General features: G+C 33.9%; 2 protein-coding genes across 2 annotated transcripts in view; one reads left to right on the top strand and one right to left on the bottom strand.

Moving 5' to 3' along the window:
- Positions 1-4,975: 4,975 nt before the first annotated feature.
- LOC126890518 (dolichyl-diphosphooligosaccharide--protein glycosyltransferase subunit 1-like) lies at positions 4,976-6,473 on the bottom strand. The gene has a single exon (XM_050659515.1). It carries the CDS (start codon positions 6,408-6,410, stop codon positions 5,028-5,030), a length of 1,383 nt encoding a protein of 460 aa, XP_050515472.1. The 5' UTR covers positions 6,411-6,473; the 3' UTR covers positions 4,976-5,027.
- A 60-nt stretch (positions 6,474-6,533) lies between these two features.
- LOC126890517 (protein O-mannosyl-transferase TMTC4-like) overlaps positions 6,534-27,719 on the top strand; it is a 58,943-nt gene continuing 37,757 nt past the window's right edge. Inside the window, exons 1-3 of the mRNA XM_050659514.1 lie at positions 6,534-6,971; positions 7,023-7,249; positions 20,473-20,851. Of these exons, the coding sequence (XP_050515471.1) occupies positions 6,969-6,971; positions 7,023-7,249; positions 20,473-20,851 (609 nt within the window). The 5' untranslated portion in view covers positions 6,534-6,968. The remainder of the gene's footprint in view (positions 6,972-7,022; positions 7,250-20,472; positions 20,852-27,719) is intronic.

Here is a 27,719-nt window from a genome sequence, read left to right as displayed (position 1 = left end):
CTGTGCCACAGCTGCCATATTGGATAATTTTTGTCATGTCATTTGAACATCCAATCAGAACAAAGTTATAATGCGCATGCGCCCGGTCGCTAGGTTTTCCCATATAAAATTTCACCGTCATTACGCCCGTAAAGAAGTATAACTTCAAAAAGTTAGGTACTTTAACAACTAGCCATGTTCTTCATCAATTAAGGGTGTTTCTAAATAAGTGCGACAAACTTTAAGAGGTAATTCCGCATGAAAAAATAATGACCGTTTGCTTTATAAAGATATGCCCGCAAATGCCTCGTTTCCGAGATACGGGATGTTGAGTTTTTACTTAAAAACTGATGATTTATTTGTTGCTCTAAAACCGGTTGAGATATGCAAATGAAATTTGGTAGGTTTTAAGAGGTAGTTATTGCGCATTTTTTGACATACAAATAAGAATTTTATATTCACCGTTGGCGTGCATATGGATATAAACATTTTAGATACATCCCGTATGCACGCCAATGGTGAATATAAAATTCTTATTTGTATGTCAAAAAATGAGCAATAACTACCTCTTAAAACCTACCAAATTTAATTTGAATATTTCAACCAGATTTACAGCAATAAAAAATTCAACATCCTGCATCTCGGAAATGAAGCATTTACGGGCATATCTATATCTTTATAAAGTGAACGGTCATTATTTTTTCATGCAGAATTACCCCTTATAGTTTGTCGCACTTATTTAGAAACACTGTATTGATGAAGAACATGGCTAGTTGGTAAAATACCTAACTTTTTTATTGAAGTTATACTTCTTTACGGGCGTAATGACGGTGAAATTTTATATGGGAAAACCTAGCGACCGGGCGCATGCGCATTATAACTTTGTTCTGATTGGATGTTCAAATGACATGACAAAAATTATCCAATATGGCAGCTGTGGCACAGCTGTGGGACTGTGTTTGGTTATAATGTATGTTTGTTGCGTTTTAAAATTTGTAGGAAGAGAAACAACAAACAAAAAGTTAGTTAATGGTTATACTGCCTTTTTAAATAGTTTTCATATTATATTTTTGGACTTATTTACATAGAAGAGATGATTGTTGCATGCCAATGTGAAAGCTCATCAAACTGTGCCTAGTATGAGTGCCGCAGATCTCGCTTATTCAAAGCTAAAGAATCTTTCACTGGTAAGTGTTTTATAAATAGTTGATCAAATTTTGTTATGATATTTGAACATAGCCACTTTGCACGACGCAAGTGATTGCGAAATGTATTAGTCGTTATACGGGCTCCGATACCTACCTTGAACCTACCAAAATACATAAGTAGTATGTAATACTTTTTTTTACATAATTTGATTACCATCAAAATTTATATCAATATTCACCTAATATATTGTCTTCTTACCCTATGTTTTGTTGTATTTTTTCAATTCTAAATCATTTCAATTCAAAATCAAAATAATTTGATTTACATAAGTTAAAAATGTCAAAAGGTTAATCTGTTTAGTTAGACGATCTTCGCACATAATGACAAGCTGCCTCTGTGGTGCAGTTTTAATGCGGGTGAATCCCAATACAACGCAAATACCAGCCGCGTGGTAAGTTGGTTCGAATCCCAATAGAAACTTTTATTTTTTTATTTTTTTTTATACATTTTATGATTGTAAGTATATTTATTATATAATTTTATTTTCAGAAAATACGTATTTAGTTAAAAATTTTTCCGACAATTAATGTTCAGAAATCATTTGTGGCATTTTTAATGTGTTTGTGTGTGTTTTATTTTTTTATTATTTTAATTTTTGGCACTGTTTTAATAAAAATGTTTGAGAAGTATTAAGTATAAATTAATTTAATATTTAAATAAAATATAAATAAAAAGTATATTAATTTCGTTTATAATCATATAATCATATAATAGAAGTATAACTTCTTACGTGCGTACAAAGTACACACACATTCTTTTTTTATCCAACATAAGCAAATGAACCAAAAAAGAAAATGTTAAGAAAGCCTAAGGCTAAAATTGAGTTTTAATTTCAATATTTTATCTATGCTATAATATTCTACAGAGTTTCCCGAACTTTAAGGAAAAAACACAGGATTGTTACACCCGGTATAAAATGACATTTACCTGTCTAGCAATAATATTGTTACGTTGATATTCTCAAATAATAAGGCTATAACATACTAAAAAAATCACTCAAATCGGACAACACATTTAGGAAATTCGAGACCTCAAACGTGTATAATTCATCGAATGACCCGATTTTTGTGATCGCGAGTGTATTTTCACAAACATCTTATTATCTCATTTCAAACATTTATTGACTTACACTGGCTTCTGAGGCATCCAATACATAAGTAGTCCACAGAAAAAAAATTTACTTAATCCACATACAGTTTTTCAAAACAGCTGTCTACAGAATTTATGTGATCTCATTTCCATCCTTTATCTTAATAAATCATAAACATCCAATTATACATAGGAATCATAGGATGTACATTTGTTCATTGTTGCGATTTAAGTGACACCCATTTCAATATCTAATTGTCTTGAGCCGATTAAGTCTACAGTCCATTCTATGAATATACAGCTGTTTTGGATTATAGCGACAACAAATGTTTTACTGTGCAACATAAATACGAAAGTAAATTGCTTTTTAAGATCCTTTTTCCGGTAAGGTTTAAGGTATCCGACACCATAAAAGGCATAAGGAAAAAAGACAAGAAGAGAAGATCCTTTTTATTGGAATTTGTTTTCGTACTCATTGTATTATTTTGTACTTCTACTATTCATTGTCACAATAATCCAAAACAGTATATTGTTGGAATAGATTGCGTATAAATACATCAGAATTAAAAGTCAGATTAGATTAAAAATCAGAGTCAACTAGAACATTTGCCGATCATAAAAGTATGTTAGCCAAAGGCATCATAATGGTATTAACACTAGAAGCACCAGAGCGGTCATTTTGACTGCTTTCTATTTTTGACACTCTGTTTTACTCATTCATAGTTATTTTAGAAACTTGATAATTTATGACTTTTCCTAGATCTATTTGAAAATTATAATTTCTCTTTTACAGCTACTTAGCGGAATTACTTTTTAAGATATGCTAATGTCTACCTAGAAGCACCAGAGCAGTCATTTTGACTGATTTCTCTTTTTGACCCTCTGTATTACTCATTCATATTTATTTTACAAAATTTATAATTTGGGGCTTTAATATTTATTTGAGGATTATAATTTCTCTTTTACAGGTACTTTTACAGTATAATTACATTTTGAATATAGTTAATGTCTACCTAGAAAAATTGTGTAGTAATGACAAGGTATTCTACATTTTGTTCTATTTTTCTGGGAAGTTTTTACTTATTTTATGTATAAAATGCATCGAAAACATTTGTTATTAGGTAATTTGAGTATACTCTTTGCAAGTGCGTGCTCAATATGTATTTTGATTTTTCATTGTGATCTTTCTCTTTTCTGCTGTTATCACGTCTCGTCGATATTTGACTGAGCAATAACTATTGGAGTGGTTACAGAATTTGTCAGATAATGAATATGAAGTAGAGTTATGTGATGAAAATGTATCCAATAATGAAGAAGACGAGTATGTGCCTGATAAAGGACATTCATCGGGTAGCTATTCTGAAGATGAAGTTGAGATTGAGGATATGTTCAGTACTTCTGCTTCAACTTCGAATGATGATTTCAATACCTCTTTAGGAATTATTACCAACCGTGTAAGAGGAATTCGCGGAAGCAGTTTAGAGAATTCCTCCATTGACACTATAGGATGGGAGTTACTTTGCAATAGCACTACTACACCAGGTTAGCAACTATATTATATTAGTAGCTTCACTAGCTTATATTTATATATTCATTTAGGCATATAATATTTTTGAGCATATTATTTTTTTTTTTGTGCCCATCCGTGATGAATGTTGGCGACCATCATGGGAATTTTTACCTTATCCGCAGGACGTTCTTCTTCCTGGGCTCCGTTTTCCAAATATTTTTCCTTGCAGGATGGCTTCTAGAAGGGTATATCTGGATTCATTTCGCATAATGTGTCCAAAGTACTCGAACTTTTGAGATTTGATGGTGGTACCTCTCGGTTCTTCTACATTCTTCTGAGGACCTCACTCATTTGTGATTCTCCGATTATTTTGTGGCTATTCTCCAATATAGCCACATTTGGAATGCTTCCAATTTTCTGCACATATTCTTTGTTCAAGGTCCACGATTCAACACCACAAAAAACAACAGAGAAGACGTAGCAGGTGAAAGTGAAATTTGTCATATACATAAATGTAAATAAAATTTGTGTGGGTCTTGTACAAGCAAAATTTTGCTACTGCATAAATTGTGCTTAAATAATTCATTTAAATTAATTAAATGTCTTTTATTATTAGTTATTAACTCAATATAGGTTTTTATCAAGTAAAAAATAATTCAAAAACGGCTGGCAATATAAATTCTAATACCCGTCATTTTGACTGCTACAGTGCTTCTAGGTAGGCAGAAATGTTGGTGCTTCTAGTGTTAAAGAGGATATAACAAGTCTCAATTTTGTGAATTTTTTATTGTTTTTGTATGTAATCAGTATGATAGAAAGTGTGTATTATTACGATATTACTTTTCTTTTTTTATCTTAGGCTGAATGGGTCACAAAACTAATGCCATTTAATTGTTTAACATGTTAATTGCCCAAATGGAGCAAAAAAATCGTACTCCCAGGCCCAACTCAGACAGACTTTATTGTTCACACTAGTCTATGGGTGTTAGAGCGTGTATGATCACAGGATCTGAAACCCAACTGTCAGGTGTCATGGCGATTAACGTGTTAAATAAATAAATATTGCAATACTCACTAGAAGTGAACTAAAACATAGAATATTTAGAGTTAGAGATTTAGTTTAGATAGTATGTTCCATACATTCATCAGAGTTTTATTTTCTAACTAACTGTAAAAAATAATACAAAATATAATCTTATAATTTATTTAACAAAAAATGTTAATATAGATGTACAAAAAGTTATTCTCTTTTGCTGTGCTCAGGCACTGCAAGTGAAAAGTCCAATCGGACCCAAATAATTACAGCTACAAACAAAATAAAGAGTGCCAACGATAACAGCAAAGGCTCATGTAACAACAATCGTGGTTGCCATTTATAGGTAATTTCCAAATCTTGAATGTGTTGTTCAATCAGGTCCCTCTTTTTCAGTCTTATAACTTTACGCCCAAGGTTATCCAAATATTTGTAAGTAACATCATCTGATAGTCTCTCAACATCATAGGGTGGTCGAATTTTGATATCAGTGACTCCAACAGGAAGAACTACGTTAGTAACAACTTCTTCAACATACATATCGTCAAAAACATGGTCAATGAGCCTCATAGCTAATACATTATCTCCATTTTCAGCCTTGAAAAGGTACTGGTAACTGGGAACACTGTAGCCGAGAGTATAAGAACTTTGCCAACCTCCAAAAAGTGGGAATCTTGGTCTCAGTTCAAGTTCTATCCAATCCTTACGGTGTTTTACAGCTGAAGTAGAAATGTTGCCATTGCTGTCTCTGTAATAAATGCTATGAGCAGTGGCTGGTAAAACAGTAGTGTATGATTTAATACTGTGATGTGTACTACTAGTGTCTCTTTGGTAATCATATCTCGAAAATGGCCCCTTTAATGTAGCTCCTGTGTGTTTAATTTCAATTTGCTCTTCCACTGCAATGTTACCCCAGTGAGATATTTCAATTGTTCTATCTAGATGGACAACTGTCAAAAATGGAGCATTGTTTTCGTAATGAACTATCAGTTCATCCACAGCAAAAGGTGCAATTTCTCCATATGGTCCATAATGTATTGTACTATCTGTCTGAGTAACTGGTTTCAATTTAGAATAATTTTCAATACTTCTAGAGCTTAATGTAACATCAGTTTTTTGTTTAACCACTGTGTATGGTGTATAAATATAATGATTACCAAAATACCTCACTAACTGCTTCTCTTTCTGGGAAATACTATTTGGATATGGAATTAAACTTTTAATGAGTATTTCTTCAACCACCACTGTTGCAGTACGGCCCGGCTCCAAATTCTGCCTCAAGATAACTTTGTGGAATCTCTTATCACTCTGGTTTTCTACTTGGGCTGTTAAAACGTTTAAATCTTGCTTGGCAGAGTCTTTGGCACCTTTAAATGCTATCTGCCCAACTAAATTTGGTTGCTCCGCCAGTAGAAAATTCTTGATAGGGTCTGCGCCGGCATTTTCAAGAGTTATGGTGCTGGTGATTTTTACTAACTGTGACGTTAAATCTATGGTTCTATCCACATTTTTATAAATTAAATTATTGTTGATTCTTTCTGCTGCATTAACGGTCACTATTATGAATATGAAGGTGATTAATTTCAACATTATTTTAAATTTTACATTCAATCACTGAACACATCACCGTCTAGTTGATTCAATTGACGTTTCTTAAAGGACTTGACGTGTTGACGTGTAATTGGTTGTGGAATATGACAGTGACAGATACAAGTAGGGGATTTCCTGCAAGTAAAATTTTAATTTAACTTTCACTGCTAAAATATTTTATGAATACGTTTCATTCAAATGATCTAGGTGTGACCTTTTGTATTTTAAAAGGCTTTTATTTTCCACATTATTTATACGCAAGTGTTAATGTTGTTGTAGGAATAATGTATATAATTAATTTTTGAAGCGGCATACTACATTTTTTGACAGGTGACGAAAAACATCTATTCTACACTACAGATTCCTGTAATATCTTTCATAAATATTGATTAAATTCAAAATACAAATTTGATAGGTTATGTAGTTAGAATCATAAAATATTTATAAAAAAGTTTTATTAAAAATCAATACCATTAACTCGCGAAGTTAAAAAATGCGGTATTATCATGCCATAATTGATGCAATTAATATGGACTCATAACTGACAAGAATAATAAAATGGTAAGCTACTTGGGTAAGATCTATTTTGAAGTTAAAATTAATATTTTTTAGGATAATTCTCAAAAGTACATAACAATATCTGTAGCAGCATTTATTTGTTACTGCAATACTCTCGGAGGATCGTTTGTTTTTGATGACAATGAAGCTATTATAAAAAATAAAGATGTGATGCCACATACTCCCATTTTGAATATATTCAAAAATGATTTTTGGGGAACAGATATTACTTTGAACAGCAGTCATAAGTCTTACAGGCCACTTACAATTTTATCTTACAGGTACATCACTTTTACTGAAAGTTATTTGCCTATGGCATCTCAGTTTCACTCTCATTTAGAAATTTATCTACAGTAGAACCCCGATTATCTGGTCTGCGGATTATGCGTGCTATGTTTTCTCATTATTCAAATTGCATTTTTGAGGTTTTATTGAACTAGTAGATAAATCTCATACCTATGTGTGTGATTTAGTTGTGTGCTAGAAAAGAGTCGCTACTCTGCTAAATAAAACGCAGGAGAAATGTTTTGACGATTTTGAACAATAATAGAATATATATTAGAATATATTTTAGAAAAGGGTGAATATGTCTCATCATTATCACAAATCTATTATGCTAACAAGCAAACAATACACGATATCAATAAAAACAAAATGAAACTATAAAATTCCATATCTTAGTCTGACTCTTTTAAAAACATATCAAGCATGGAAATTATTAAAAAATTAACTTTTTAACAACTGGATGAAGCACTTTCCAAATGGTTTCTACAGAACAGATCAGAGGGTCTACCAATCTCTGGGCCAACAATGCATCTGGTTACGTGAAAACTTAACATCTCAGACGAAAAGCTAATTGCTGACAGAGAAGCAATGGTGGAATTTTGCTATAAATTGGAGACCATAATAATTACTAAAAATAAATCTACGATTTTAAAACTCTGATTAAACCATAGAATCTCCCAGTTCACTATTATAACCAGCAAGCTGCCTGGATAACTTGTGACATCTTCCAAGATTGGTTTCATAGAAAGTTGATTTCTGAAGTAAAGTCTTATTTGAAGCAAAAAAAGTTGCCTAAAAATGTTCTTCTTCTTCTGAATATTTCTAGTCCTTATTCCAATGAGACACCTCTAAGATCTAACAATGGATAACGATTTCTTTGTTCTGTTTTTTTCCAACATGTTAAACCAATTCAACCAATGGATCAGGGCATTCTTGAGACAATCAAACGCCTTCACTGAAGAGAATCTATAATTTATTTATTTATTTATTTAAAACAAGGGATAACCCCATTAACAGTTAAATTACAATACAATATCAGTTAGGTTTCAAAACATAAATTACCTATAGTATAAAATCAATAACAAAAAGTTATTTAAAAAGTTCACTACATACTAAAAACATACAAAATATAATAAGAACAAAATTCAACAATACCATACATACAGGGTGATTGATTAGTAGGGTAAAGCTCAATAGCTCCGCTATAGTAATATATAGCAATAAAAGTTCATAACAAAAATTTTAGACACCTTTGAGCTTTACATTACAAAATTAGTTAGAATGTTACAGGGTGTTCGATAACACAGTGACAGACCTAACTAATGTTTTTTTAAATGGAACACCCTATATTTTATTTTATATTCGAAATCCTGTTAACTTCTCCATCACAAAAATATAAAGGTTTGTAATGTTATACAGGGTATTTACAAAGTTATAACCAATTTTGTATGAAAATCATAACAAGTTCAACTCCCTGTATAAATAAAAATAAGCACAACAGCAATGGTCTATTAATGCCATATTTTTTTATTTATTGTCAAAATTTTTAAGAATTATTGATATTGCTAATTTTCTTTATATCAAATACAGGGTGAGTCAAAACGCAAGTACATTATTTTCTCAGTAATGTTAAATGGAACACCCTGTATTTTATATCATTATTGAAAAGTAACATTAACATACTTTAATTTTTATATATCATTCCCTATGCCCACATTTATTAGTTTTCGAGATATTTTCATTTTTCAGAGAAAATTATTTTAGGTGTTTAAATTTATCTAAATTTTAAGTAAGCCATGACTGAATTGACAATTGAAGATTACCGATTATCAATCCGGTAATCAATGTAACACTGTAGCAAATAAAGAAATAAAAATAATTTATTAGTAATAAATTTTACAAAACAACAGACAAACACAAAATACAATATTTTGTGAAGACAATTAAACACTACTTTTGTATGTAAATGTAACAATGTAACAAATAAAGAACGAAACATAATTTATCAGTAATACATTTTGCAAAAAACATGTTTGAAAAAATTAGAAGCTACTTTTAATAAAATATTTTTAATATTTAATTACATAAGGTGTTCAAAATTATCTCTTAACACATTTATGTACGCCTAAAAACGATCATTGAATGAGCTACTTACTCTACGGAGCATTTGTAAATTAACACATCGAAATACACTTTGTATTCTATGTTTCATCTCATCCCTTGTTGTTGGAGGTATTTTATAAGCTTCATTATTAACGTAACACCAAAAAAGTCAGTCCAGTTTATTAAATTCTGGTGATTTGGGTGGCCACGCTACTGGTCCATTGAAAAATGAAAATATCTCGAAAACTAATAAATTTAGACATAGGGAATGTTATCTAAAAATTAAAGTACAGTAATGGTACTTTTCAATAGTGATATAAAATACAGGGTGTTCCATTTAAAATTACTGAGAAAATAATGTACTTGATATAAAGAATGTATTTGATATAAAGAAAATTAGCAATATCGACCATTCTTGAAAATTTTGACAATACGTTAAAAAATATGGCATTAATAAACCATTGTTGTTTTGTTTATTTTTATTTATACAGGGAGTTGAACTTGTTACGATTTTCATATAAAATTGGTTATAACTTTGTAAATACCCTGTATAACATGACAAAACTTTATATTTTTGTGATGGAGAAGTTAACAGGATTTCGAATTTAAAATAAAATATAGGGTGTTCCATTTAAAAAAACATAAGTTTGGTCTGCCACTGTGTTATCGAACACCCTATAACATTCTAACTAATTTTGTAATGTGAAGCTCAATTATTTATTATTTATTAAGCTCAACAGGCCGTGAAGGCCTAGGGCTGAAAGATTTAATTTTTCCTTACAATTACTATTACATATTTATATATAATGCTATATCCTATACTACTATAATATATACAATATTACATTTGTTTGTATAAAACACTTAATACTACACTTAACATTATAGTCTTTCCATACATTTCTTCACCACTTCCTTCCATTGTTTTCTGTCCAAAGCTTTTTCTTTCCAGTTTACAATATTACTTTGTTTTAAGTCTTCATATACGCTGTCCTTCCATCTCCTTCTTGGTCTTCCTATTCTTCTTTTTTGTATTGGCTTACGTAATAGAACCATTTTTGGCATTCTCGCCTTTCCCATTCTTTCTATGTGTCCTAAGTATCGGATTCTCTGTGCTTTGATTGCCGTCGTTATTTTTGGTTCATTATATAGTTCTTCAAGTTCCTTATTATTTCTTCTTCTCCATTGACCGTCTATTTTCACGCCTCCATATATTGCTCGTTGTATTTTCCTCTCCCATCTTTCTAAAAGGTCTATTTCTGATTTTTTAAGCACCCATGTTTCACATGCATATGTAGCTGTAGGTCTGATAACTGTTTTGTAGATTCTTATTTTTGTTTTTCTTGACACATCTTTGGATTTCATTAATGGACGCAATGCTCCATACTTTTTGTTTGCTTTTGCTATTCTTGCTTTTATTTCCCCTTCCCCATGTCCCTTTTCATCTACTTTTACACCCAGGTATGTAAATTCTGAAACTCTTTTAAATGCGCATACATTTTCTCCTTCTATCTCCAATGTGAAATTGTCTTCATTTTCTTTATCTGTTTCTCCCATTATCATGTATTTTGTCTTTTCCTTATTTATGAGAAGACCAAAAGGTTTGGCTTGTTTTATTATATTGCTCATTAATTTTGTTAGCTCTTTCTTACTTGTCGATAATAATGTTAGATCATCTGCGAATGCAATACATTGGTGGCCATTTTTAAAAATCGTTTCCTGTGTGCTTATTTTACTTTTCCTGATTATTCCTTCCAGTATTACATTAAAAAGAGTCGTTGATAGTGGGTCTCCTTGTCTTAATCCTTCCTTTGTTTCAAAATTATTTGATTTATGTCCCTTCCATGCTATTTCGTTTGTGGAGTTATCCATAGTCATCTTTACCATCCTGACGATTTTACTTGGTATGCCCATTTCTTTCATTAGTGCGTACATCTGTTGCCGCTTTACCGTATCATAGGCCTGTTTAAAGTCGACGAACAGGACGTATACTGCTATTTTATGTTCGTAGCACGTAGTTTGGATTTCTTTTAACGCAAATATTTGGTCTGTCGTCGACCTATTACTTCTGAATCCTGCCTGATATTCGCCCAATATATTTTCCGTGTATTGATTCAGCTTTTTTCTTAAGATGTTTGTCAATATTTTGTACACGACTTCTAGCAACGCGATACCTCTATAATTTTCACATCTCATTTTATCACCTTTTTTATGTATGGGGCATATCCTTGCCCTGGTCCATTCTCCTGGCATTCTTTCTGTTTCCCATATACTTTTTATCAGGCTATGTATCTCCTTGTGTAGTCTTTTTCCTCCTGCCTTTATCATTTCCGCCGATATTTCCGTTATTCCTGGGCTTTTATTGTTTTTTAGCCCTCTTATTTCATTTTCTATTTCTTCCCTCGTAGGTGTTTCTATTACTATATGGTCATCTTCAATTTCCTGGATTGTTCCCCTTTCTTCTTCGTTTTTGTTTAAAAGTTGTGTAAAATAAGTTTGCCAATTTCTCATTATTTCCCCGGGTTCATTTATTAATATTCCTTCCTCATTTTTCATATATGGGTTATGTTTCTGATATCCCCTTTCCATTTTTCTTGTTTCCTGGTAAAAGGATCTTATTTCCTTTTTTTGGAATTTTTCCTCTATCACTTTGAGTTTTTCTTCGTTGTATTTTCTTTTTTTATTTCTGCATGTTCTCTTCATAATTCTCTTCAATTCTCTATATTCTTGTGTGCTAATGTCACTATTATTTCTTAAGTTTTTTATTCTTATTTTTCTAATTTCTTCTGCTATTTTTTGACATTCCTCATCATACCATTCTTTTGCTTTTTGTTTTCTATTACCTTTAATTAATATTTCTTTACTGGTGTTTAAAACTGCTTCTTTTATGCTTTCCCACTTTTCTTCCGGGTCTAGTGTTTCTGGTTCTTCGTTTAGTCTGCTGGTTATTTGTTGTTCGTACTTCTTCTGTGTCATATTATCTTTTAGTATTGATGTGTTGAATTGTTTTTTGATTTCTTTGTCCCTTTGATTGTCTTTCTTTATATTAGCATTTATTCTATAGGCTGCTCTTACCAAAAAGTGATCTGAGTCACATTCCGCTCCTCTCATACTTTTTATATTTATTATATTATGGGCGTGCTTCTTCTCTATTAATATGTGGTCTATTTGATTTATTGTCCTTTTGTCAGGGGAAATCCACGTTCCTTTATGTATATCTTTTCTGCGTTGGTATGTGCTTTTTATTACCATTTGTCTTTCTGTGGCAAAACCTATAATTCGTTGACCATTATCATTTGATACATCGTGTTTACTGTATTTTCCTGTTATATTTTCATATATATCCTCTTTTCCCACTTTAGCATTGCAGTCTCCCATTACTATTTTGATATCAAATGCTGGTAATCTGTCATATTCTCTCTCTAGTTGCTCATAGTATGCATCTTTGTCTTCTTCGGTGGCGTCTTCTATTGGTGCATGTACATTTATTATGCTTATGTTTCGTTGATTCCCTTTTAACCTGATTGTGCACATTCTATCTGATATCGGCTTGAAATTCATCACTCTGGTTTTCCATCTTTTCTGTATGATAAAGCCTGTTCCTAGCAATCTGTTATTCCCCCCACTTTTAAAAAATACTATATCATCTATTTCTACTATTTCTGTGTCTAATTGTTTTGTTTCTTGTAAAGCTAATATATCTATTTCATATCTTTTTGTTTCTCTAATTAATTCTTTAAGTTTTCCCGTTTCATAAGTGCCTCTTACGTTCCATGTTCCCAAATTAGTTTTCATTTTCTTGTTTTTAATCCCAATCGTCTCCTTGTCCATTGCCGTTGTTGCTACCGTTTCATTTACGTCGTTTAGTTTTTTTGGTTTCTGTTTTGGTTTTCTATTTTTAAGAGTTGTTGCTGATGTTTATTCCATGTCCATACCTCCTCATTTATTTTTATTTTTTGAAATCCTACCTTGACGTTTTTTCCTTCCAATTTAGCCTCTTTTGCCTTCGTTCTGATTTTACCCTGTATCATCCGTTCATTTTTGTCCATGTCGTCATTAATATATATTTCTTTTCCCTTTATGTCTCTCAATTTGCCTTTATTTTTCATAATTTCTTCTTTGTCCGTTGCATTTTCGAGCTCAATCAAGCAGGATTTACTTCCAATTTTTCTTGCGCTTTTTATTTTTGTCTCAACTTTTAGTGCATTGCATAAAAAATCTTGGACGTTATCTTTTGTTATGTTTTGATCGTAGGTATCCATATCTACTCCCTGCAGTATTATATTATTTCGTCTTTTGTCCTTTTCCATTCTGTCTATTTTATTTTCCAATTCTTCCACTTTTTGTTGGGTTTCTCTGTTTTCCTGTTTCAGCTTTTCATTTTCTTGTCTGAGTTCCTTCATTTCCGCTCTGTACTCTTTTTGTTCTTCTCTTAGTTCCCTTATTTCCATTGTGATAATATTTAGGCTCTCCAATATTTTTTCTAGTTGCCTATCATTCCCAGGCGACCGATGTACTTTTTTACTTCTGCTATCGTCTGCCTCATCTTCCGATTCATCTCCTCTTTTTCTTGTCTTTTCGTCCACACTATACTCGTTCTCAGCCATTCTGTACGTAGCGTTAACTGCGAAGGTGGCTAAATGTGAAGCTCAAAGGTGGCTAAAATTTTTGTTATCAACTTTTATTGCTATGTATTACTATAGCGGAGCTATTGAGCTTTACCCTACTAATCAATCACCCTGTATATATCACAAAGCAAGAGATCTTTTGAACCGAGTTAAAGTTAAATTGAAAATATAATCAAATTCATTTAATAGCCCCATGTACCTATCCAATGGGTTGTGAATACCATATGTTGTTCTGTTGAAAGGAATGTGGAAAACATTGTGGTAACATAGAGCTTGGTTTGGAACATTAAAGTTAATGTGATTTAACAGGTTTGGACAATCAATAAATCCATGTATGATCTTATATATAAATATAGCACCTGATATACCATGACGGTTCTTAAGTGGGGTAAAGATAATTGTTGTTCAATAGAAGAATAATCATGATTTCTAATGGTAGAACTTACGAAGGAAGTCGAACAATAAGGGTTGCACATAATTTTCCCCTTGTTGCCATATTCTACATTTAAAAAAATATATATGGAATAATCAGATTTTTTTGTCATGCCATTCCTATTACATGCATTTCATTGGCTAGAATTAGTGACGAGTTTGTATGATGTCATTATTACATTTGGTGAGATTGGAAATTGTAACTGACGTCTGTCATAATATCGGAGGTTGAATATATATAATGTCAAAATATTGTTATCAAATTATAATCAGGGAAGACGAAATACAGATAATATATTATCGTTTTAATACAGTTTAATTAAAATATCCAACAATTTGAATCAAAACCAAATCAAGAAACTAAAGTAACAGAATTTAGTATGTAGACAGTTTCATAGGACAGTTTATATTTTAACCAACTTCACACCTATAAACAAAAATCTTACATAACCTTCTATAGGACAACATTAGTTTGACATTTATAGTACAGATAGTTATCTTTGTTTCACAGTCTCTTTTTTTGTTTGCTGTCAAGTTTGTACCAGTGGGATATGTCATTAAATCTATGGCATACACGCCTAATAGGGAACTTGCACATTTTTTTATTACATAATAATGTTCATTTTTTATAAAAATGAGATTTCTAAAATTTCACGCTTCAAAAACTCATAATAACTTAGAAGTACGAATTTAAAATCTTCTGTGGTTTAAAATAGTTCAAACGATCAGTGACGTCACATAGTTGTACTTTTTTTATGTTAATATTTATGGTTATATTTAGGTATATTCTTCAGTTTATTGGCCTCCACCTACTCGGGTATTTGGCCAGCTCATCATCGCGGAATAAGGGAAAAATATTTATATTATAATGACATATGTCATTTTAATAATATATACCAGTTTGTTGAGATTGGAGTTTGATACAGCTTTTGAAGGAAAGGAAAGAAGGTTTATTATGGAAAATAAAAGAAAACACTATAAGTGTTATTTAGTGCCATTTTGTAAAAGTACAAGTTTTCTATGTATGTAAAATAGTTCAAACGATCAAAAACACTTGTGACGTCACATAGCTGTATTTTCTACTGACGTTTATAATGTCTAATTTAAAATTATACAGTGGAACTTGGATATTACGGCCTCGGTTGTAACGTCAATTTTTAATAGGTCCGGCCAAAAACTATTCGATAACATTATTAAAAACCCGGTTTTAGCGGTAAAAATAAAGTAACCCTCGTCTATAGCGTCATAAAATTTTACAGTAGGTTGTTGTTTTTTCATTTTATGAAGAATAAAGTGCAATGCGTTTCCAGCTTTGCGACATTGCTCCTTCCAAGAATGTGAGAAAGGCCCATTATCCCTTTGTGTACAGTTATGTGAGTTTGGCAGTTTATGATTTCTTATTATTTGTCAGTGCCATCATAAAGAGTCAAATTTTCTGCTGTAATAAAATAGTGCAAATAATGCTGTAATAAAATTTTGCCTGGTTAAAATTTCATTTTTTTCTACCTCTTTTATAACGTCACTCTGATATAGCGTCATTTTTTTACTGGACCCTTCAATGACGCTATAACCAAGTTCCACTGTATACAATTTTGTTTACTTTGTTGGTGTAGAATGTAAACAAATACAGCCATATGACGTCACGACGCATTTTGGGCTAGCTCCTATAATTTGAATTTAGAATTGTCTTTAGGGGCCAAACAGAACACAAAAACAACTTTTTTTATCTTTGATACATGTTTTAAATTATGATCCGTTGTGATTTATAACATTTTTTTCGAATTTAAAATTTTATGCAAGTTCCCTATTGTTTGAATTGGACCATACTATACTATATACTGTAATGAACTAATGGAACATCATGCACATTAGGGTGGAGCGAAAAATCTCGAATTTTCAAAAATTTACTTAAGCAGTTAGCACTATATGTCAAAAGTTGCCTATACAGTAGTAGATGTTTACCAATTTTTTTCAAAATTGTTTGACCTTGAAATTATGCCCCGCCGTGACCTAAAAAAAATTTTTTTCACATTTTTTATACAAGATTGCACTATCAGCTAATCTATTTTTAGGCACTAGTAGATCATTCATGCTTTTTTTTGGTTCATTTTGACCACTCCTTCATTCCCCGAATTAACTTAAGAATATTTAATTTTTTTAGTTTTAGACCAATATGTAGCTCTCAGCTAGTTTTATAAACTACCCAGAACACACCACGTGGAGGTGGCTGCATTTCGTGTTCCACCACCCCTACTCGCCCTCCAACCACACTATTTTAATTATTATTTTTAATTTTCTACTTTATAACAACTCGTTATTCCGCCTTATAATGCCGTTTGGTTTCAAATATTATCATTATATTGCGATCTTTTAAACGTGATCTTATAAAACCATCTCGAGCACTAGCGCCACAAACACTTAAAGATGCTTCTGACACAACTTTAACACATCTCTCAACGGCTTGAGTGTGACAAGGTAAATCAAAAGTTAATTGAGAGATAAGTGAGTTTTTATCGATTGCATTTTTCAGCTCTTCGTCACTTAAATGTTGGGTTAATGTTGACTCACTAATAACTTGCTCTTGCCAAAAAATGAGGTCAACATAGTCCGTCGCCAAAAAGTTTATTTTAGGGACCTGAAACTTTCTTATTTTAATTTCTTCCCCCGCTGCAGACTTCTTTGCTCTAATGGATAATATTCGGCGCATAGCTAGCTCTCGAATATGTCGCCTTTCATCAGTTATCATTGCAACCAATAAACTTTCAGGGTGAGCGAAAAATGCATTTCTTTCTATAGTTGTATCAACAATTTCTCTTAAATCTTTCTTTAAATATCGGCTCAAATATATACTTTTCCATAAATTGAACGGCGCATCTTTTATTTTTGGTTTGGTTTTAATAGTAAACCACATTGGGGCATATACCTTATTAATAAAAGTTGCGATTTCTATTAGGTTTTCTGATGGATTCAATGTGCTTACATAGAGCCTTAAAATTCTGTTGGCAGTGGTAAGCCATCTCGCATGAGATAATTTACCAGGATTCTTGGAAGCAAGACCGGCAGGAAATTCACCTGTACTTACAGTGGTGCTTATATCGAAGAGGAACTTTTGATCGGTACTTAGTTGTTCTCTATCTACTTCGGGCAGTTCACTTTTAATAGGTTTATAATTTATTACTGGTAACTGGTCGCAAATTGCTAAGCTCTTTCCGATGGGTCCCGAGAATCCCCTAGGACCAGACGTGGTTCCATCTAACTTTTCAATTAAATGCCTCAGAGGAAGTTCGTTAGAATGTAATTGGCAGACAATCCAATGCAAATGTCTACCGAATTCTTTTTCCAAAAGACACATGACACCACCGAGGTTACCTGTATTTATTACAGTTCCATCGCAACCTATTGCTAGTATATCGGATCTATTAATATTAAACTCTGTTAAAAACATACATATCGCATTCTTAATGTTTTCAGCTGACCCACTTAATGGCGAAACGTGTCCTAAATAACCTGATCCCGGTTCGTAAATAATTGAAACATGTTCTTCTGTAACCATTGTTCGTTTACTAATACCACCGTCTGCTTGAACCATTGTCATCGTCTTATCCTTTCTACCGTCGAAGTAAAGGCCCTTAATAGTTAAATATCGATAATTATCGCCGCCTCCGTAGTACACTTTATTTCTCCCTTGACCTCTTTATTTATATTTACATCATGCAATAATGCAGAAGCAATTGCTGCGGCTGGCCGGTCTGCGATTCCATACCTATCACAAGCTCTTGCAAAAGTCGGCAGGTTAATTCTTGTTTGCGATGTTGACGGCGTGGGTTGAATATCTTCCTCCAAATTTTTAAGAACTGCTTCTTTTTCTTTAGGCATCTCTTTTGGAATTTTTTTTTCAAACTCAACTTGTTTCTCTCGCATATATTCCTTAGATTTTCTTAACATTTTCTTATTAAGCTTGTCAGTTGTTAATCGGTCTAGGGATCCTATAGCCATGACTCGTGTAGTTCGCTGGTCCAAAAGAAATGGCCTTTCTAATAGCGGTACTTTGTGTGATATGTCGCAGACACATTCTTCAAACGATTTGCATTTGCAATATGCTATGTCAAACAAATAAGAAGCATTTTGCCTAAAAGATGCCACTTTATTTTTAAAACTTTCGGTTTCTTTGCGAGCTTGTGAATAAGACTTAAGGATATTGTTTAGCTTTTCGTGCTCTCTTTTTATTTGATTGGTAATTGTGACATGATGAACTGTAGGAATAGAGGCTTTTTTCCATATTTCCTCCAACGTCGTCGCAATTTCGTCATAGATTTCACCAACCTTTGGTTTGTATTGTCCTTCACTTTGTTTCTTTTGTCTTATAAAATTATAATATTGAAGCACTTGTTCCCGAGAGGGCAACATTGTTCCTCCCGAATTTAAATCAATCGAAGGCCCAATTATAGGACAATTTGTTTTGCTTCGCGTCGTCATTATTTACTACGAAGTAAATCCACGACCACTATTATTTGGGTAACTTAATTTAAAGTATTCTTTATTCTCGTACAAAAACACAACACGCACTACGTAGCAGAACCGCAGAACTTTCTTAAGCGACAAATAACCAAGAACTGAACTGTGGTTGATTGAGATCGACTAGACCGAGAGCCGAGACCGCGCCGAGAGTCTGCGCTCTCAACCGACGTGACGCGATAATATGCGATGCTGACAAAAGTAGCAATGGGTTAAAAAAACGAGCTGAAGGTCAAATCGATGTTTTATTTACTGACAATTATGCATTTTTTTTTAAACAAATTTTTTTCTAGTAAATATAGAAAATTGGATTTTTCTAATGTTAAGAAGCCATAAAATGACCAATGTTTTAACAAGTTTTGGCGCGTAACTTTTTTTAGGATCATGGCGGGGAATGAAAAAATGTTATAATATATATTTTTTTTAATTGTAGATTATCTACAGAAGTAAAAGCAACTTTTAGTAGTTAATGCTATTTATAAAAAAAAAAATATTTTTAATTTTTTGGGCCTGCGGCGGGGAATGAAGAATTTTTTTTTTAATTTTTAAAAAATTTACAGGTCATCTACTACATCAAAGGCAACTTTTGCTAATCAAATAGTGCTAATCAAATTTCAAAAAAAAAATTTTCACTCCACCCTAATGCACATATAAATAAAAAATACTTAACTATTTTTAACGGAAAATAAGCCACAATTTTACTAAAAAAATGATTTTATTCTGTTTCGACGTCCAAATCGGATGCCGTTGTCAAAATACAAAAAATATTAATAAATTAAACAAAAATGTTGTTGCTTAGTAAAAAATTCATCTAATTTTTTTAATCCGACTCATTTATATCGGCAATTCAGACATATATTATACATTTTAAAGTAGAAGACTTTAAAATGATATTGCCAATATTTATGAGTTGCGTTCCTGGGACGACTTTACTGAAAGATAGTTCATTTGATTACATGAAATCAACCCCAACTCAAGAATATCCGTCACAAAAAAATCATAGCATGTGATCTGTCTTTAAAAAGACAACCGCATGCAACGGTGAGAGTAAAATTCTCGTGTAAGAGATTCCATAGTAAATCACGATTGAAAACCAGGAAAAAGCCTCGTGATACTATCCCGACATGGTAAGTAGTAGGTCTTACTTTAGTTTACTCTCAAAACTAATACCAAATTCTGACCTTAATATGTAGGTACATTTTAAATTATAAATCATACTAATAATACATAGGTATATAAATAATACTACAATATAAAATGTACTAACTCGATGTTATTGACGACATCCGATTTGGACATCGAAACGTTAATAAAATAATTTTTTTAGTAAAATTTTGGCTTATTTCCCATTAAAAATAGTTAATTATAAAAATGCCACAAGAAAATAGCTTCAGAATAACATTAAGAAATACTTGTTCAGAAATACTTGTTATCCATGCTTTTCAATTCTCTGTGCCATATCCGGTCCCGCACCTGTAGATAACTGGGGTTCTACTGTATTTTCATTTTAACAGTTGTTGTACATTTCTTTTAATTTTCAGATTAAATGTACTTTATTCTAAGAATAAACTGGATGCGTTTCAATTCCATGCAACAAACATAATCCTATATGGACTTCTATGCCTACTAACAGTACCTGTTTTTGAACTATTTTTAAAAAAATCAAAATATGCTACTAATATCCACGACGTTGCCTTCCTGTCTGGCTTACTGTTTACTGTACACCCTGTACATACAGAAGCAGTAGCTGGTTTGGTAGGCAGAGCCGATATTTTGAGCTCAGTATTATTTTTTGTGGTCATTTTACTGTTTCATAAATTTAGAAATAGTTTTGGAGAAAGTGTAATTTTTTGGTATATTCTGGTAGCTATATTAACGTGTTGTGCTGTCCTTTGTAAAGAAACTGCCATAGCTGTAGTGGTGAGTATTTTGTATTCATGTTTGTTTTTATAAAATTCTACAATATCATTTTTTACACAATGCCGTTATAAACCTTCCATAGAACTCTGGGCCGTATTAGACGGAATGAATAACGCAAGGATTGATTCCAGATATAGAAAACTCCTAAACTATGCAAATAAATGTAGCAGAAGGCCTAACCACAAGCAAAATACTGTAGCGTGATTAGTGTAATTACTTCTAATTACAATAAAACTAGCGGTTCGTAATTTATATACGACTTTATTTATATAAGTTACAGACGAATTTATCTTATACACTAAACTTATTCACAAAATATGCCCGTATTTATACCCAGTTGTTATTCTGGAACAATCGACTCCCATCTCGAGCTATCGGCTTGTTCCGCCTACGTGACGTACCTTCCAGAATTCTCCGGCGAGGCCTAGCACATCCGATTACGTCATTCTCGAGGTGTTTACTGTTATACGGGGATCGGCCAAGATTTCTCTTCCGCTACACTGCTCCCCTCTTAAGATCTGAGCGTCTCGATCAGCAACTCTAAATGAAGGCCCAGGATGGCGGAATCTACACGACTCTCCAGCTCTGCATACACCCTTCAAGAAGAAATAACAGTCTACTGTCTTTGAAGGGTACGACATCTTCGGGTTCATGCAACACACAGTGATTTGTACACCAGTTCCTCTGAAGACCACTTCAAGCATGCTTCTCACAATCTTCCAATCCAGATTTTCTACTGCATGGCCTATTTTTGGTAAAGCCAAATTTTTGATGTCATAATTACACACGATTTTCTTCAAATTAGTTAGAGCACGCCATATGTTCTCGTAGCTTGGCGTGTCCGTATAAGACTTTCTGGTCACCATATACAGCAAAGATCGAGGACCATCTTCCAATCGCAGTACTCTTCCAATTTTAGGCTGCTGATTTCTTAACTCGTCCAGGCGGCCGAACTTTCTATTGAATACGGACGATATTCCTTTAGTCATCTCGAGGTCTTGGGCAACACAGTGGGCCAGAGAGACGTTTTCTGGAACACCAAACAGATCTTGCTGAACTTCTGTGGTCACGCCGAATCTAGCACTCTTTCTCGCTGCGTAATTTGACATAAATTGATTAAAACTTGGCTGTGCGACATCTTTCATCTCCTGTTGGAGGACTCGTGCTTCTTCTGTTTCATTTGAGCCAGCATATGGTGCAAGACGATTTATGTGAATAACTTTTGGTTTACCGTTTGGCAACTTCTTAATTCTATATATTACGTCATTTATTTTCTTCTTAACTTCATACGGACCTTCCCATTGTCTTTGCAGTTTAGGACACAAGCCTCGACGACGTTGCGGATTATAAAGCCAGACAAGATCACCTACTTCGAAGCTTTCATTCTTGCATCGAGAATCATATTGATCTTTCATTCTGTCACTGGCTATCTGGATGTGTTGTCGGGCAAGTTCATGAATGTTGTTCATTCGTAATTTCAGGCGGTCAACGTAGTCTTCGCCTGCAACATGTTCCTCGGAAGGTCCGCGGCCAAACTCTAGGTCGCAGGGCAACCGAACTTCACGACCCAACATCAGGCAGGTTGGTGTTTGACCTGTAGTTTCATTTACGGCCGAGCGGTAGGCCATCAGGAATAAATGAATGTGTTGGTCCCAATCTCGCTGATGTTCAGATACAACTTTGGACAAGTGTTTACCCATCGTTCGGTTCATCCTCTCGACCATCCCATCTGATTGAGGATGCAGGGGTGTTGTTCTGGTCTTATTGGCACCAATCAATTTACAAACGTTTTGGAAAAGAGCTGACTCAAAGTTTCGCCCTTGGTCGGAGTGGATCTCCAAGGGAACACCAAATCGGTTAAAGAATTCTTTAACAAGTACCTCTGCAACGGTAGCAGCTTCTTGATTTGGTAATGCATAGGCCTCAGTCCATTTTGTAAAATAATCCATGGCTACCAGGATGTATTTATTTCCAGCATCGGTTTCTGGAAATGGACCTGCAATGTCGATAGCTACTCTTTCCTAGGACTTCCAACATTGTACTGTCTCATGGGTGCTCTCTTTTTACCAACCGGACCATTACCGGATGCACACGGTTCACATTTTCGGCACCATCTTCTTACATCATCTTTACAGTTCACCCAATAGAACCGTTCTCGAACCTTTTGCAGAGTCTTCGTAATACCAAAGTGTCCACCTGATGTACCGTCATGCAACTGACGCAATACTTCTGACACTTTACTTTTAGGTACAATTAACTGAAGCTTAGATTCTGTACCATCATCGTTCTCAAAGGTTCTGTACAGAAGATCATCTTTTAGTACCAGGCAATTCCATTGGCTCCAGTAGGCCTTGACTTCTGGACTACATGCACTAATGTTCTGCCAACTAGGTCTCTCACCTTGCCGCATCCAATCCAATACTCTTTTTATACATGGATCATCTTCTTGGGCGTCTTGTAACTGTTGGGGCTGCCATTGCTCATTAATTACGGTGGTTCGTCTCACGGGGCAAAATCGTTCCTCTAATTTGGCACAGTGATTACAATTCGCACTGCATGGTCGTCTCGAAAGGGCATCAGCATTTGAGTGAACTCTTCCAGCCCTCTTCATGCGTCTCTTCGGCATCGTGTCACGAATCACCCTCCGTACCATTTCCACCAAACGTTCATCTTTTCTCTTATCGCCTTTTTCCACGGTTATTACTCGATTGTTTCGTGAAGCTTGGCTAGCTGCTTCGTGTTCCAAGGCAATAGCAAGTGCTTCATCTAAAACTTTCGGTCTTGCTAGTCGTAAAGCTTTCTGTAGTTCATTATCTTTCAGCCCATTGACGAAGGTATCTACTGCAATTTCTTCTAAAACGCTGTCTGGTACCTCTGGATAAGCCAACCGCACCACACGAGCCACATCTGCTTCAAATTCTTGCAGATTCTCACTTGCTCGTTGACTTCTACTTCGCAGTTGTGCTTTGTATACTTGTTGTAGATGGGCATCTCCATAGCGTTTTTCTAGACGAGTGAACAAGATCTGGTAACAATTTTCTTGACCCTTAGGAATTGATCTTAATATATCTGCAGCATCACCTCGCAAAGCAGCAGTCAAGGAAACAGCCTTTTCTTGTTCGGTCCAATGGTTGGCGGTCGCAATAGCTTCGAATTGTCTAAGGTATATGGACCAAGAGGACTTCCCATCGAATGGTGGTAATTTAAATCTCATATGATGCGATGTTTCGTCTCTCGGTGTTTCATCCTTCACTACAAGATCTAAAGCTACTGCATTAACTGATGGTTGTACTTTTGTATCAGTTATCATGCTCTCTAGTTGTTTGATCTCTTCTACGGTCTCTACACTTTTCTGCATCTTATCGAATGTTCTAGAAACTTCTTCAAATTTCTCATTGTTCTGTTTACAAACTTCTTCTAGTTTTTCGTTGTTTTGCCTACAGACCTCTTTAATTATTTGAGAAGTCTCATCGAATCTTTTAGCAACATTTTCGAATTTCTCATCGCTTTTTCTACTAACTTCTTCAAGTTTCTCGTCGCTTCTTCTACTAACTTCTTCAAGTTTCTCGTCGCTTCTTCTAGAAGTTTCATCGATCTTTTGAGAAACACTTTCAAATTTCTCGTTGTTCTGTCTACTAACTTCTTCAAGTTTCTCGTCGCTTCTTCTAGAAGTTTCATCGATCGTTTCAGAAACAGTTTTTAATTTCGATAAGATTACTTGTTCTGCTGACTGGAAGTGGAACGTCTTTGGGTCTTCTCCGTTCTTCGTGAGGACATCCTCGAGTCGTGCTTGTAGGACTATCTTGAGCCCACTGCTGTCCAGATCCCGTTCCTCGAGCTGTTCACGGAGCTGTTTTACTGTAAGTTCTTGTAGCAACATCTTTGGTCGGCACACACGTACTTTCCAAAATGTCTTTTAACAGTCTTTCCGAATACCGAACAATCAACGCACTTTAACTATTCCCGACGAATAAAGTCCAAAAGTATTTTAAAGTCTTTCCGTAATTCACTTATTTATATCGCACTAAGTTAACCCCACACCTGACACCAACTGTAGCGTGATTAGTGTAATTACTTCTAATTACAATAAAACTAGCGGTTCGTAATTTATATACGACTTTATTTATATAAGTTACAGACGAATTTATCTTATACACTAAACTTATTCACAAAATATGCCCGTATTTATACCCAGTTGTTATTCTGGAACAATCGACTCCCATCTCGAGCTATCGGCTTGTTCCGCCTACGTGACGTACCTTCCAGAATTCTCCGGCGAGGCCTAGCACATCCGATTACGTCATTCTCGAGGTGTTTACTGTTATACGGGGATCGGCCAAGATTTCTCTTCCGCTACAATACGAACCGAAAGAGGTGTTAGACAGTGAGACACCATATCTCCAAAGTTATTTACTCTTGCAATAGAAGATGTGTTCAAGAAGTTAAATTGGGTACAACGTGGAATTAAAATCGATGGCAGATTTTTAAGTCACCTGAGATTTGCCGATGACATAGTACTCATAAGCAACAATACAGAGGAACTGATCTGCATGCTTAAAGAACTTAAACGAGAATCTGAGAAAATCGGTTTAAAGATGAATTTAAATAAGACAAAAGTGATGACAAATCAAAATATCACAAACGACTTAGATGGAAGTGAAATCGAAAGTGTCGAAGAGTATATATACCTAGGTCACACGATCAAACTAGGCAAACAGAATCAAACGGCAGAGATAACTAGAAGAATCCGGATGATTTGGGCAGCAGTAGGAAGACTCAGTGATGTGTTAAAAAACAAAAAGATACCAATATCTCTAAAGAAAAGGGCATTCAACAGTTGTATTCTACCAGTTATAACTTATGGAATGGAGACCATGACACTACAGAGGTATCAGCCAATAGACTGACAACGACAAAGAGGGCGATCAAACGAGTCATGTTAAGCGTATCTCTGAGGGAACATATACGAAATGAGGAAGTGCGAAGAAGGATGAAGATGGAAGATATAATTGGAAGTTGGAAGAATTGCGCAAACGAAATGGAACTGGGCAGGACAGGTGGTACAACAAAACAACGACAGGTGGACGAGAAACATTGTATCTTGGTACTTGGGGTTGTTACCCCCGATGATGGGGTTGATTTAGTTGAAACACTATTTAGCAGAATATATTTATTTAGAACACTAAATAAGACAGTAACTAGTTGGTGGACAACGTATCTGATCTAACCACGTCGCTGTCTGAATAATGAATAATCTCTCCTCTTTACTTTCTCCGTATCTATAAATAAATCGTAATTGTTTTGTTACGATTGACTACACCGGAATATGACCGTGAAAATACTAATAGTAACATAATTGCTGACTCCGTTGTTTTCAAAACGAGTGGCCTACATTGCAGAAGCAATGTCACCCATTTACGTAATGTAAACGGTACACGTAAATAATATTTGTTTGAGACTTTTAAAAATTAAATCCATATGGATTACTCTTATTTTTTGGATGCTAATATAAATCCTGTACAATTGTAGACTGGAGACCTCGCGAACACAATCGTTGTAAAGGAAGACCACAAAAACGATGGCTAGACGACATCAAAGCCAAAGTAAGGAGAAACTGGCACCAAATAGCACAAGGGAGAGAAGAGTGGAGAGCTCATGGTGAGACCCTTGTCCAGGAGTGGATGCAAACAGGCTGAAGAAGTTATAAACCAGTTGTACAACAACCAATTAGCTTATTATACATTACAGTCGGTGAGCTGTATATATGTTGTAGTGTCTATGTTGACTAATTGTCTTCTTACTAAATAAAATTGGTTTCGTTCTTCTTCTTATATTAGACTCTAGACCTTTTCTTGTCTGATCATAAACCTATAGTCTTAGTTTTTACATTGATTGCCCTAAATTCAATAGAATTCTTCTTTGGGGTAAGGGATGTAAGGTATGTACAACATTTCAAGACTCTAGGAATTTTTGTTTCAAGAAAAAGAAACATAAGACTTCTCCTTCAAGAGTTATCACACAGATGAACAGCGGGATAAACAAAGAATTTCAAAAGGACTTTTGGTTTGTTAATAATTACAACTGGGCTAAGAACTGTTACCCCATCCTCCACATTCTGAAGATTTGGCCCTATGCAACTTCTTTTTGTTTCCAACCCTTAAAAAGAGCACTCGCCGTGCAGAAATTTAAGTCCAATGAGGAGGTCTTCGCTGCCATGGAGATCTTCTTGCAGACCTCGAGAAAAATATTTTTCAGATGAATTAAAGAAGTTGGAGTATTGTTCGGTTAAGTGAATCGAGCTAAAAGGAGACTATGTTAAGAAATAAATCACCACTTTTCCAAAATTTTCGTTTTTCTTCTGTAGACTAAGTACTCATCGGACCGCCCTAGTAAATACAGAAGAAACAATATCAATTCTAAGATTAAAAGCATAAAAAGATAATATTGGAGACTATTCACTAAATATATAGGAATACAACCTATATGGAGCGCAATGAAAAGTTTGTAAAATCAATAAAGTTAGAAAAAACCTATTAATGAATATAAAAAGAGAACAGTGGGTATCTTAAGACAGTTTTACATTATGCTATTTTCTTGCTAGGCAAGAGCCATGCAAGGCAGATCATGCTACTGCGCATGCCCACGGGCTATTTCCATGCAATTCCTGTGCTAGACGAAAAATTTAAACATGTTCTATTTTTCGTGCTATTTTGATGCAAGTCCTGTCAAAATTCATGTTGCCAATATGACAAAATTTATAGTATAGAATAAAACTTAACCTTATTGTGTAAGTTTAAATGGTATTTATTGGATGTAATAATTTGTGATTTTTATTTGAATATATTTAATTCTGAACTGAAATTTCCAA

The sequence above is a fragment of the Diabrotica virgifera genome, chromosome 8, assembly GCF_917563875.1.
Source record: "Diabrotica virgifera virgifera chromosome 8, PGI_DIABVI_V3a".
NCBI classification, from domain to species: domain Eukaryota; kingdom Metazoa; phylum Arthropoda; class Insecta; order Coleoptera; family Chrysomelidae; genus Diabrotica; species Diabrotica virgifera.
This window is presented reverse-complemented; position numbering and strand designations above follow the sequence as displayed.

What these genes read in the sequence shown, in the direction of transcription:
- LOC126890518 (XM_050659515.1), bottom strand. Translation starts at nt 6,410, where the DNA reads ATGTTGAAATTAATCACCTTCATATTCATAATAGTGACCGTTAATGCA.